At 38.6% G+C, this 12,577-nt stretch overlaps 1 protein-coding gene across 1 annotated transcript; it reads right to left on the reverse strand.

Moving 5' to 3' along the window:
* Window positions 1-5,142: 5,142 nt before the first annotated feature.
* Window positions 5,143-6,082, reverse strand: LOC116408368 (vomeronasal type-2 receptor 26-like; the record flags this gene model as incomplete). Its single annotated transcript, XM_031895141.1, has 2 exons — window positions 6,047-6,082; window positions 5,143-5,649 (listed from the first exon to the last, which is right to left on the reverse strand). Coding segments are annotated over exons 1-2 (543 nt in total), but the record flags the coding sequence as incomplete, so codon positions are not given.
* Between the last annotated feature and the right edge of the window lie 6,495 nt (window positions 6,083-12,577).

The following is a 12,577-nucleotide window of genomic DNA, read 5'->3' on the forward strand; positions in this document are numbered from 1 at the left end:
AGATAGATTTCCATCACCGGATTATAAATCTAATGTACTGGATCTTATGGATGTCACACCTTGGATTACAGATAAGTGGCACCAACATAAAGTGTACACAACAAGCAGTCCTGAACTCTTTATGGGGTGCCATTTGTCCAAAGTACATTTTGCAAAATACATTATGTATACAAAGCAGAATCCCCAGTACACAGAATGAATGTGTGGCCATATACACTGGTAACAAATATACAAAAGACATATTTCTGTGAAAATAATCAATTTTATGCACAAAAGGATATAATTATATTACAAACTCCATTCTGTAAATGTTAACAAGCATTCTGTCTCACAAATGTATAACATCCATACAACAGAACAAGTTTTTTTACAAAATGAATTATGTAAAACAAAACTTTTCCACAAAATATATAATGGTGTTACTTACTAGCATATTCCAAGCTAGATTTTCATAACAAAATAGATGTCTGTGACAAAAAGATTCTGTAGCTTCTGTAGCACAGAATTCATTCTATTAACAAAATGAATACTCAGTTCCACAAAACTGATAAAATATCCATTCTGTGAAACAACACTGTCAGTCAAAATACTGAACCAATAAGAAGCAAGTATATTCATTATCCAATAACATGCAAGTTTTAATTAAAGTTCATTTACTGGTCCTTTTTTCCCACTGTTTGATTTGTTTTTATAAAGTGTTGACCCTGCCCCTCCACACACACAAGGATTTGTTTGTAGGATTTATTTAACAAGGTAAAAAACTTCCCAGCTCTGCCCTACATGGCTGCCCAAACCCCAGTGCATAGATGATGTGTGGCCTGATATAGAGGGTGCCCTCTAGTGCCGACTGTGCTGCATAGCAATAAGCATTAACAAAGAACAAACACTCTTAAAAGGGCAGCTGTTAAACACTACAGGTTATTAAATGGAATGTCTTACAGAGTGAGGGAACTATAATGCTGTACTAATTCTGTGGTACAAAATTGATCTTATGATGTTTGTATAAATTTTGCAGCTAAAAATTAATTTTAAAGCATTCAAAACATAAATATGATAACTTGAGGTAAGTCAACTATTTCCATCATTATAATAGGCCTAATATCCCCTCATTATGATTGCCCCCCCCTTTTTTTAGAAAGATTATTGCTCAAGTTAAGGGAGTGGGCGTAGGCAAATTGGTGACATGGAGGGGGTGATACATTGTTGATGATGCAGAAGGAGTTGGACCAGTGATATAGATGGGCAGGCTGAAGCTGAGCAACAGAAACTCTGTGTGTATGGGCAATAACAAACTGGCTTGATTAGGAATTTCGGCCATGTTGAGGGTAGGCCAGAGGTAGAATGACAGGTAGACTGGTAAATTCACAGAACTGGCCTCAGCCTTGCCTGCTATTTTACTAACTAGGTGGCCAAAATACTAGCCAGGTAGCAACCCTACACCTGACAAGTCAATAAAACACAAGATATTAATAACATTATTTAGAAAAAAAACTCTAACTGTAACTCAGTATATGTGAGACACCTATAAATACACCAGTGAGTAGAACACAAACCCATATAGCTTAAGCTCCTCCCCCAAGGATACCAGCTGATTCATATCTTTACACTGCAGTATGAAGTTGAAGGTTTGCATAATTCCCCCACTATAGTAGTGACCCTAATAAGCATTGTAGATGAGTGTTAGGCTCCAATGTCTGTCCTCCTCCTAGCCGTTATATTGCCCCAGTTAGCTGATAGCACTCTCTTAATAATGTGCTTAGCTATAGTCTAGATAATACATGTAACCATGTGATTCAGCCACTTCAGAACTTGATGCAGACAGGCTGGTTGTATAGTATCATGTGTAGGACTTATGAGCAGTATGCTTTCTGTCACAAGCATCTATTTTGTCATGAAAATCTAGCTGGAAAATGCTATTCAGTCACACCATTATACATTTTGTTGAATTTTTGTTTTGCATTATTCATTCTGTAAGTAACTTTATTGTTTTTTTGTATGGATGTTATGCATTTGTGAGACAGAATGCTTGTTAAAATTTACATAATGGAGTTTGTAACATAATAATATTCTTTTGTGCATAAACTTGATTTTGGTCTCATTCTTCACTAAAAATATATCTTTTGTATATTTTTACCAGTGTTTATATCCACACTTTAATTCTGTCTACTGGGGATTGCTTTTTGTATATAGAATGTATTTTTATAGACAAAATGTACTTTGGACAAACGGCACCCCATAAGTTAAATGTGGTGCCCCACAGGGGCTAATAAATTGTATTACTGTATTGGTTCATCCTTACTGATATTATTTGCACTTGGTCTCTTATAGTTTTCATTTACCTGTTCCAGTAAAATAGAGAGTCTGCATTCACTCTCACCATAAATTCAGCAAGTTTGTAATTTCTACTTTGTACCGGGCTGTTAAAGGAACCCACACCCTGCCCGGCTACCCAGAAGGTAACAGATAATTTGGTACAATATCTTTTGTTATTTACACTACAATTTGAATTCTTATAAAATCAAAGCAACCCTCAGGCATTTCTCTATTCAAACAAAGTTTGCTGAAACATATACAGGTATAGAACCCATTATCCAGAATGCTCGGGACCAAGGGTATTCCAGATAAGGGGTCTTTCCGTAATTTGGATCTCAATGCCTTAAGTCTACTAAAAAATCAATAAAACATTAATTAAACCCAATAGGATTGTTTTGCATCCAATAAGGATTAATTATATCTTAGTTGGAATCAATTACAAGGTACTGTTTTATTATTACAGAGAAAAGGGAATCATTTAACCATTAAATAAACCCAATAGGGCTGTTCTGCCCCCAATAAGGGGTAATTATATCTTAGTTGGGATCAAGTACAGGTACTGTTTTATTATTACAGAGAAAAGGGAATCATTTAACCATTAAATAAACCCAATAGGGCTGTTCTGCCCCAATAAGGGGTAATTATATCTTAGTTGGGATCAAGTACAGGTACTGTTTTATTACTACAGAGAAAAAGGAAATCCGTTTTAAAATTCTGAATTATTTGCTTAAAATGGAGTCTATGGGAGACGGGCATTCCGTAATTCGGAGCTTTCTGGATAACGGGTTTCCGGATAAGGGATCCGATACCTGTACTATCACATTATTTTAGAGCAAATTTGATATGGCGCCATTCAGAAGGTGATTTTGCTTAGATTATTAGATACAGCGAGAGATCTTTGCAAAGCTACGAGTATCACGTTACACCATTATATTATTTACACCGCAACCTTTATTCTTATAAAATCCATAAACATTACTGACATTTAACTCAAAGGGACGTTGGTGCTCCTGCCACTAGGGGTGCCACCTTTTCTGGAAAAATATACCGGCCTTTCTATATTTTTATGCATTTTCCCTAGTAAAAACATTGGCATCAAGCATCATTTTTAGTGGCCAGGCCTGTAATACCCCAGCTTGGTGGCAACCCTACCTGCCACCCTGAACAAGACATTAATTTCAAGGTTCTCAAAGTTGACACCTCCGGTAGGGCAGGGTGTGAGCACATAGGGGGCAGATGCACATAGCTTAGGGCATTTAGTTTAGGCTTGACTGTGCATCATCAATTGAGTCAGCTTTTTCAACCTGAAAGGCGTTCCCAAATTACCTTTGCCAGTCCCACCTCCCAAAAGGTAATAAGGACAACCAGGTTGGGATAAAACAGGCCACAGCTTTATTAACAAATTACTGTTAAGATATTTTACAATAACAATCAACATTGTATCAACATTATATCCCCACATGGAATGCTTGCCCACCGGAAGCTACCATCTGGGCTACCTGCCATGCAGGAGCAACAGGTGGGCAAGTGGGAGCAGGTAACCATAGAACCACCGTCCTGGGACCCTTGTCCAAGGAAACCATATCCACCTTGGCACACTTGTGCCTAAAACTGGGGCATGAGCCCCCCACCCCTGGAAAGCATTCCTCTGCAGCTGTGACAATAAGGCATCTGTAGCCAATTGCAATGCCCCATCACCTGTAAACTTACCACAAAAACAGGGCAGGAGGGTGGGATGTTGCTTGTCTTCTGCTCTACCGGAAAAGGTAGGAACTTCCTTTCCAACGTTCCCTATACCATGTTGTCTCTTCCTTCTGCCTGCTGACTTCCAATTGCAGCCATCCATTTCTAGCCTGACCTTCCTCACCCAGTCAAGGCCCTTCCTCTGAGCCCCATTCTCTGGTGATTTGGCACTGACTGCTTTTTATGCCAATGCAGCAGAAAATTGACCAACACAATGAGTGTGATGCATTAGGGCTTTGCCCCCACATGTTTATTCAAAGTATAGCAGCAATGTTTCGGGGGCGTCCCCCCTGATGAAGTGTTGACTCTCTAGGCCGAGTCTAATTATTGGAGGAGGTAAGGGTGTGCTGGTGGAACTTTTTGTTTTATGCCAATGCACCATTTTTGTTAGCTAACATTTACACTTTTTTCTTTATTTTTTTTTACCTTTTTTTTTATAGATTTCTGTTGGACTGCAAATAAGTTCCATTCGACATATTGATATTTTGCAACTACATTTTATCTCTGCCAATGTACAGACTTTGGGTTTGTTTTATTGATAACTAAAGGTTATATTATATAGAGCTTGAGTCTGTATCAGTACATTAAATGGAGTTGGAAGGTGCAGAATCCAGTCCTTTTTTTTGCCATTCTGTTCCCTATCACTTCAATAGGCAACAATACTGCCGGACTATACAGTATGTACATAGATTTCTTAAAGGGCTAATGCCTTGAGCAGTATGTGATATAAACATTGTTTGGGCTGTATTTTTGAAATTGTAATAAACTAAAGATTTGCAGGAACAAAGATATTGTTTTTCACATCTAGCCCTTTTGTTGTATGCTACAAAACTACTGGATAGAAAACTTTTAGTACTAAATGCACATTAAAAGTTATTAGGCTTTGTAAAATAAATTCATTTTTGTGTTCCTTTTAGGTCTAAACAAAATAATGTAACATTTGGGCAGAAATATACAGGCTAAAAGGCCCGCGCTTGAGGTGAGTATGGCAAATATCTCCACACACACAGTGTTTTTGCCTTTGGTGCTCAGATAGGCCGGGATCATTGTGATCCAAACACTGCAGAAGAGCAGCATGCTGAAAGTGATGTACTTGGCCTCATTAAAACTGTCCGGTAAGCTCCGAGCTAAAAATGCTAAAACAAAACTAACAGCTGCCAGAAGCCCCATATACCCAATAACTGAGTAAAAGCCAATAGCTGAGCCCTCATTGCACTGAATGATGATGGTTCCAGGGGAAGTGTGAATGTCCAGTTCCTGAAAGGGAGGAGAAATGGCCAACCAAGTCATGCAGATGATTATTTGAATGGATGAGCAGAACAAGACTACAGAATTGGACAGTTTGACTCCCAGCCATTTTCTCCATGAGCTCCCTGGCTTGGTGGCTTTGAAAGCAACACAAACCATGATAGTCTTGGCCAGGAGAGAAGAGACAGCTATGGAGAAGGTGATTCCAAAAGTGATGATGCGCAGCATGCAGGTTATATCCACAGGGCGACCGAGGAACAGAAACACACTGAGGAAGCTCAGCTTGATGGAGACAAGGAGGAGGAAGCTCAGGCTCCGGTTGTTGGCTCTCACTATGGGGGTGACCTGGTATTTAATGAAAACTCCCAATATTAGTTGTGTTACAAGGAAAAAGAGAATGGTGACAAGTGAAATAAAGGCAGAAATCAAATCTTTAGTTTAGACACTATTAAAACCATCATCCCGTCTCTTATTTCCCGCCTTGATTACTGTAACTTATTTCTTAAAGACGCCCAACACATCCCCATTCACAAATCCAATCTGTTCTAAATGCTGCTGCCAGACTCATCCTTCCATCTCACCATTCCACATCTGTTGCTCCCCTATGCATATCTCTTCACTGGCTCCCAATCTCCTCTAGAATCAAATTACTAACACTTACATATAAGGCCCTTACTAATGAAGCCTATATCTCAGCTCTAATCCCAAAATACTCTCCTTCATCCAACCTTCTGCCTCTGACCTTCGCCTCTCTTCTCCTCTCATCACTTCTTCCCATTCCCATCTGCAAGACTTCTCCCGGGCTTCTGCCTGTCCCTGGAGCTATCTGCCTGTCTCTGTCACTCTCTGTCTGTCTCTGGCACTCTCTGCCTGTTGCTGGAACTCTTTGCCTGTCTCTGGAACTCTCTGCGTCTCTCTGGAACTCTCTGCCTGTCTCTCTGCCTGTCGCTGGAACTCTCTGCCTGTCTCTGGAACTCTCTGCCTGTCTCTGGAACTCTCTGCCTGTCTCTGGAACTCTCTGCATCTCTCTGGAACTCTCTGCCTGTCTCTCTGCCTGTCGCTGGAACTCTCTGCCTGTCTCTGGAACTCTCTGCCTTGACCCATCAGACTCTCCCCTTCCTTCTAACATTTATATATGTATCATCAATCAGTATCCACATGCCTTTTGTTTCACTGTACCCCTGTAGATTGTTAGCTCTTATGAGCAGGGCCCTCTGATCTTATTGTTACTCTGCATACCCTTGTTTGCTAAACTTTTTAAGAACCTTGTTTCTTTAAAATTATTTTAAAGCACTGCATAATTTGCTAACGTTATATAAATAAATGATGATGATGATAATGAAGATGATGATAAATATAAACATGGGCAGGGCAAATATGTTCAATTGGTGAATAATTCTGCACTGCGCGAATTAGGGACAGGAAACTGTTTGGAATAAGCTAGAAAAGAACTCGGACAACATTGTTTTGTAGAATCTCACCATGGGCATTGGATGTGCCAGGAAGCTATAGTTTGCTAGTGTTTTAGTGCTTTATATGGAAGACTTGAATAATATGTTTATTGTATTTTAGTATAAAATTAAAAGAATTTGCTATATACCGGTTATATTGGAAATCTCTCCCTCGACACAGGGGGCACAACCATAGCAGCAGGATTGGGCTCCAGGAATCAGCATCTTCCTCTGTCCGGGCAAACAACTGTCTGAGCATTGAGCTCTCGGGATCTAAATATATTAGAAATAAGAAAATGTTCTCTTTCTCATTCTTAACTAACAGATTGTGCCCAGACCATACAATCACTTCTAAATATTTGCTGTATTTTCATAGGAGGGAATGAGATACACAGAGTTTATCATTTAAAAGACAAAGGAACTCACTTTATTATCCTTTGTTTTCCATGGAACTGATGTTGAGGTTATATTTAGCTGCTGGTGGGTGCTAGGAACAATAAAATGCAGTAGTTACAAGGCTCATGACTTGTGTGCTATAGGAGATAGTTGACAGCAGTCTACAGTTTATAAGGAGCTGACTAGTGATGAGTGAATTTTTTCATCAGTCATGGATTTAAACCAAATAGTTTAAAAAAGAGAATAGGTTGGCACAAAAAACTGGACCAGAAAAAGAATTGTGGTGCAGATAAAACATCTTAAGCTTTATTTAAGCCTTTTACTGGACAAAGCAGAACTACTGTCAGACAGTTTTTGAACATTTTGCACTGTTTCACTTTAGGGGCCTTTCCTCAGGGGGACTTTTAGTTTACCCAGGAAAACAATATATTGTTTTTTTCAGGACAACCGAAGCTTTTAAAATATGGTGGAATTTTTGTCTAATTTCAATTCTGTAACAAGATATAGGCTTCTAAATGTCTAAAAAATTTAAAAAATTATATTTTCCGTAATATAAACACATACACCAGAAACAAAAATTATTTTATGCATGAAAATACAACTGATTTGGAAAGTCCCATGTCTCCTGAATGTGCCAATACCAAATATATATAGTTTTATGGGAATTTCTCGCTTGTATAGGTCAAAAACTCCCAGCAGTACACTACCAAATTTCCAAAGCACTGCTCCAGAAAGCTGCATACTTTAGATTCCAAGGCCAAAAATTCCACTAACAGAAGGTTTATCCCAGAAAATTATAATTTTTTTGTAGAAAACAGATTCCAGGAAATCCAGAATAGGTAGAACTGTCTGTCTACTCCAAACTACCAAGTTGCAATGCTTTCCTAAAGTTATTGGTTTTTAGCTTCCAGTCTATAGTATCTTATCTCCTATAGATCATAAAGTAACCAGATAAAACGCCCTTAATATGAATGCCAGGGGTCCACTGGACAGTTTGATGCCAATATGCATAAGTTTACCTAAGTATGTGGCATGTAGGGGCCCCAATGTGAAGCTTTCCTAAAGTTGGCAATTTTGATAACATTTTCAAAAATCCTCGCAAAGCTTCCAGTTTGCAGCATCTTATCTCCCACGTATCATTAGGTACCAAGATAAAACACCCTGAATTTGTACGCCAGGGGTCCACTGAACAGTTTGATGCCAATATGTATAGGTTTACCTAAATATGTGGCATGTAGGGGTTCCAATGTGAACATACCCCCATATGATCTATCATTTCTGTCATTTTAGCTTCTGCAAAATCAACACATTTACATCATTATATGTGAGATAAAGCTAGTAAAAAATACATTCACCCCAGAAAGTCATATATTTTTGGAAAGTACACATCCCTCTGAATCTAAAATGGGTACCCATTTTAGACTACCAAGCCGGAAAGCTTTCCTAAAGTTGGCAATTTTGATGACATTTCCAAAAATCCCTTCAAAGCTTCCACTTTGCAGCATCTTATCTCCCACATAGCATTAGGTACCAAAACACCCTAAATATGAACCCCAGAGGTCTACTGAACAGTTTGATGCCCCCTGTACACAGGTATATCAAAGCACATGGCACTTAGAGACCCCCCAATTATACTTTGTGTACGCTAATTTTATGGCTTACCTTTACCTAATTCATAAACACATGGCAGTTTTATGAGGGGTAGAAGCTGCAGAAATGTAGCATGACCCCTAAAAACCATATATTTTTGAAAAGTACACATTCTGACAAATCCAACATGGGTAAAGAAGAATTTCTACACCAAAGTACCAATCTAGAAAGCTTTCCTAAAGTTAATGGATTTTATGACTTTACTGAAAAAGGCCTAAAATTGTTACAATTTGCCATATTTATCTTACAACATTTCTTATGTATAATGACACATCACCCTAAATATGAATGCCAGCGGTGTATACATGTGCACATGTAAAAGTTGTGTGACAGTGTGTATATGAGTGTATATAAGTGTACATAAGTGTGCAAAGTGGAAACAAAAAAACCTGTACTAAATTATGTGCTGTATGTGTGTGTAAATGTATGTAAATGTATATAAATGTGTGTAAAAGTGTGTATGTATGAAAATAAAATCGCACCTTACCTGTCCTGAAGCACGGATCGCTTGCCTGGTCCTCCAATAATATAGGTACTACGTTGTTGGCACTTAACTGCTTTTTTAAAAACAACATAGTACCTACGTTGTTGGCAGGGAAAGGGTTAAAGAAAAAAACATCTCAAACAAAAAAGCCTGATGCAATTCTTGCCTAAAGGGGCACTTAATCATAGACAAAAAGAATTCTTGTAACAACACAGTTTTTAAAGCTAGAAACACCAATCAGAATGCATAAATCCATGGCCTATCATAAAGCTTATTTTATCCACCAATCATAACACACTTTTCAAAATGTAGTGAATGATGAGTTGGACTCAGACATTAGTGAGAGCCATTTTGAATATTTCACAAGTTAAAACTATATAGTGTATATACACAGAGTTTAGTGAATTGTAGATCTCATATTTATACTGCCTTTCATAGATACATATAATAAAGTATATGGGGCAAAAAATGTCTTCCATGTGAAAATGTGTGTGAAAATGTACAAAATGCAAATATGTAAAAGGTATATGTATAACGTATATGAAAGTTAGTGGAGTATTACATGGGTATTGTGGTACAAGATACACTGCATTCACAATTTATACCTAAAGGTAATCTTATACCAGGGGTGCAAGAACCATGAGGTTCAGGGAATTTTTCACCTTGGTACAAGATTACTTTTAGGTATGAATTGTGAATACAATCTATCTTGTTTTGGCACCCCTCCCCAATGATGTAGCCTTTCCTTCTCCTTTAACCCTTTAAGTGCCACCCCACATAGAATCTACGTTCTGTGTATAACAGAATGTAGATTCTACATTGAGCTGCATTTCTGGGTTTGGGATCAGTTTTTAAAGCCGCTCATTCACTCCCTGCATGTTTCCCAGCCCCTAGACTACAAGCAGATCTGGGGAACAAGTGGCCCCTGGGGTGTGATCACCCAGGGGCCCCATGGAAACAACAGGCACATGATTACTATATGCCTGTCATTTCCTGCTTTTCAGAAATTTCATAAACAACGTTATGCTTAGCATAGCTTTGCTATTTGGTAGTTTGCAGTAGAAGGATGTATTTACCTATTTTTGTTTTGTCAGACTGTGTACTTTCGGAAAATGTATGGTTTTCTAGGGTCTCCGTACTGTTAGGGGGTCTTATGGCACATAATACACATACCGGGAGCTTATATTGCAGTGTTTAGAGCATCAGACATGACAATTTATATGCACTATTTTTATTTGGGTGCCCCTGTACCCCACATCGTTTGGTAAATCTATGCCTATAGGGAATCAAACTGTTCAATAGGCCCCATGCGTTCATATTTAGAGTGTTTTATTGATACATTACTAAATGTGGGGTATATAATGGAGTGAAATGCAAGCTTTGTGATGATTTTCAGAAATTACATAAAAGTTGCTACATTTAGCTTAGCTTTGCTGTTTGGTGTATTGCCATACAAAGACCTATTTCCCTTTTTTACATTCGGTAGAATATGTATTTTCAGAAAATATGAGGTTTTCTGAGGTCAACTTATCTATTTCCCACTTTTTCCACATTTATTTCAACTGCACTGCCTGATATATATGCCATTAAATATGTATGTACTAACTTCCTTTTGGGGTCTCTAAATGCCAGATACATCGGGGATCCTATGCACAATGGGTATCAAACTGTTCAGTGGACCCTTGGCTTTCATATTTAGGGTGTGTTTTCTTGGTACCTAATGTTATGTGGGAGATAAGGTGCTTCAAAGTGGAAGCTTTGATGCGATTTTCAGGTATTTCATCAAAACCGACAATTTTGGGAAAGCATTGCGACTCTTTAGTTTGGAGTAGAAAGACATGGGTACCCATTTTGAATTCACCTGAATGTGTACTTTCAGAAAATATATGGTTTTGGGGGGTCAATGTATTTTTTGGGGGCATCTTGGTACCTAATGTTATCTGGCATGGATTTGTGGTGAATTTCTGCATTTCGCCATTGACAGATTGTTTGCAAAACGGATGACAAAATTTGGTGTGAGAATAAATTTGCCTTGCAACAAAATTTTATCGCCTGCAAAAAAATGCTGCATGTCAAAAAAAATTGTTTGCCATTTTGTGAAACTTTTGAAAGATTCGCAAATTTTCCAGCGAAACAAAATGGGACAGATTGGCTCATCACTAATTACGTCTATTTGTACTACTGGAACATTCCATTCCCCGGACTATCACATTTTTTTGTATTATCTTATTTGCATGCCTGTGCCTGTTCATTGACTTAAATTAAGGGAACAAAACTTAATCAGAATATAATATTTAACGGCAACAATTTGGTAAAATGCACTTAATACTTTTGCACAAACTTATGTAAATGTATTGTTTTACGTCATTGTTGTCATTCACTTAACATATAATAAAATATTGTTTATGTTTATGTTTTTCTTTTGATTAAAAGTTGAAACATCAAAAATAGATCAAGATGAATCCCATCATCCCTCAAATAAGAGCATTAGGTAAATGGTAATTAAGCAGGAAGTATAAATAATGGAAACAGTAGAATCTGATATTACAATAACAAGTTTATTTTGCAATTTAGTATCTGAAAACAAGTATTTAGTTAAAGGAGAATGAAAAGGTTAAGTCACTTAGGGGTGCAAAAATATTAGGCACCCCCAAGTGACTTTAATCGCTTACCTTTTACCCCAGGCTGGAGCCCCTGTTAGGAGAAAACAGCACCAGCCCGGGGTAGCTGCAGCGAGTATTTCCACTTCCGTATTTCTTCTTTGGAATCCCAGGGCACAGTAGAATAAAAAAGCCAACTTTTTTGTAAAAGTTCTGCTTTTCACTCTACTGCGCAAGCACGTGAAGGAAGAGGAGACGCGCGTGCAGCTACCCCGGGCCAGTGCGGTTCTCCACTAACAGGGGCACCAGCCCGGGGTAAAAGGTAAGTGATTAAAGTCAGTTGGGGGGCCTAACATTTTGGGATATTGGGGTATCAGGTACTGAGACTGTTGTGAGCAGCTGCCTAGCAACCAGCTGAACAGCAAGCTCAGGGCTGCAGGAAGTTGCAAAGCAGCCTGGGAGCCACCAACAGGAAAAGGAAGCTGGAAAACCTGTTGTGAGTAGCTGCCTAGCAACCAGCTAAATAGCAAGCTCAGGGCTGCAGGAAGTTGCAAAGCAGCCTGGGAGCCACCACCAGGAAAAGGAAGCTGGAAAGCCTGGCAGAGGAAGTCAGGAGGAGGGGAAAGAAAACTCCAGAGCTCAGGAAGCTGCATGTGGGCTCAGAGAGAGGAGCAGCACCTGAGTGATTCAGG

Source organism: Xenopus tropicalis, chromosome 1, assembly GCF_000004195.4.
Source record: "Xenopus tropicalis strain Nigerian chromosome 1, UCB_Xtro_10.0, whole genome shotgun sequence".
Taxonomy (NCBI): Eukaryota; Metazoa; Chordata; class Amphibia; order Anura; family Pipidae; genus Xenopus; species Xenopus tropicalis.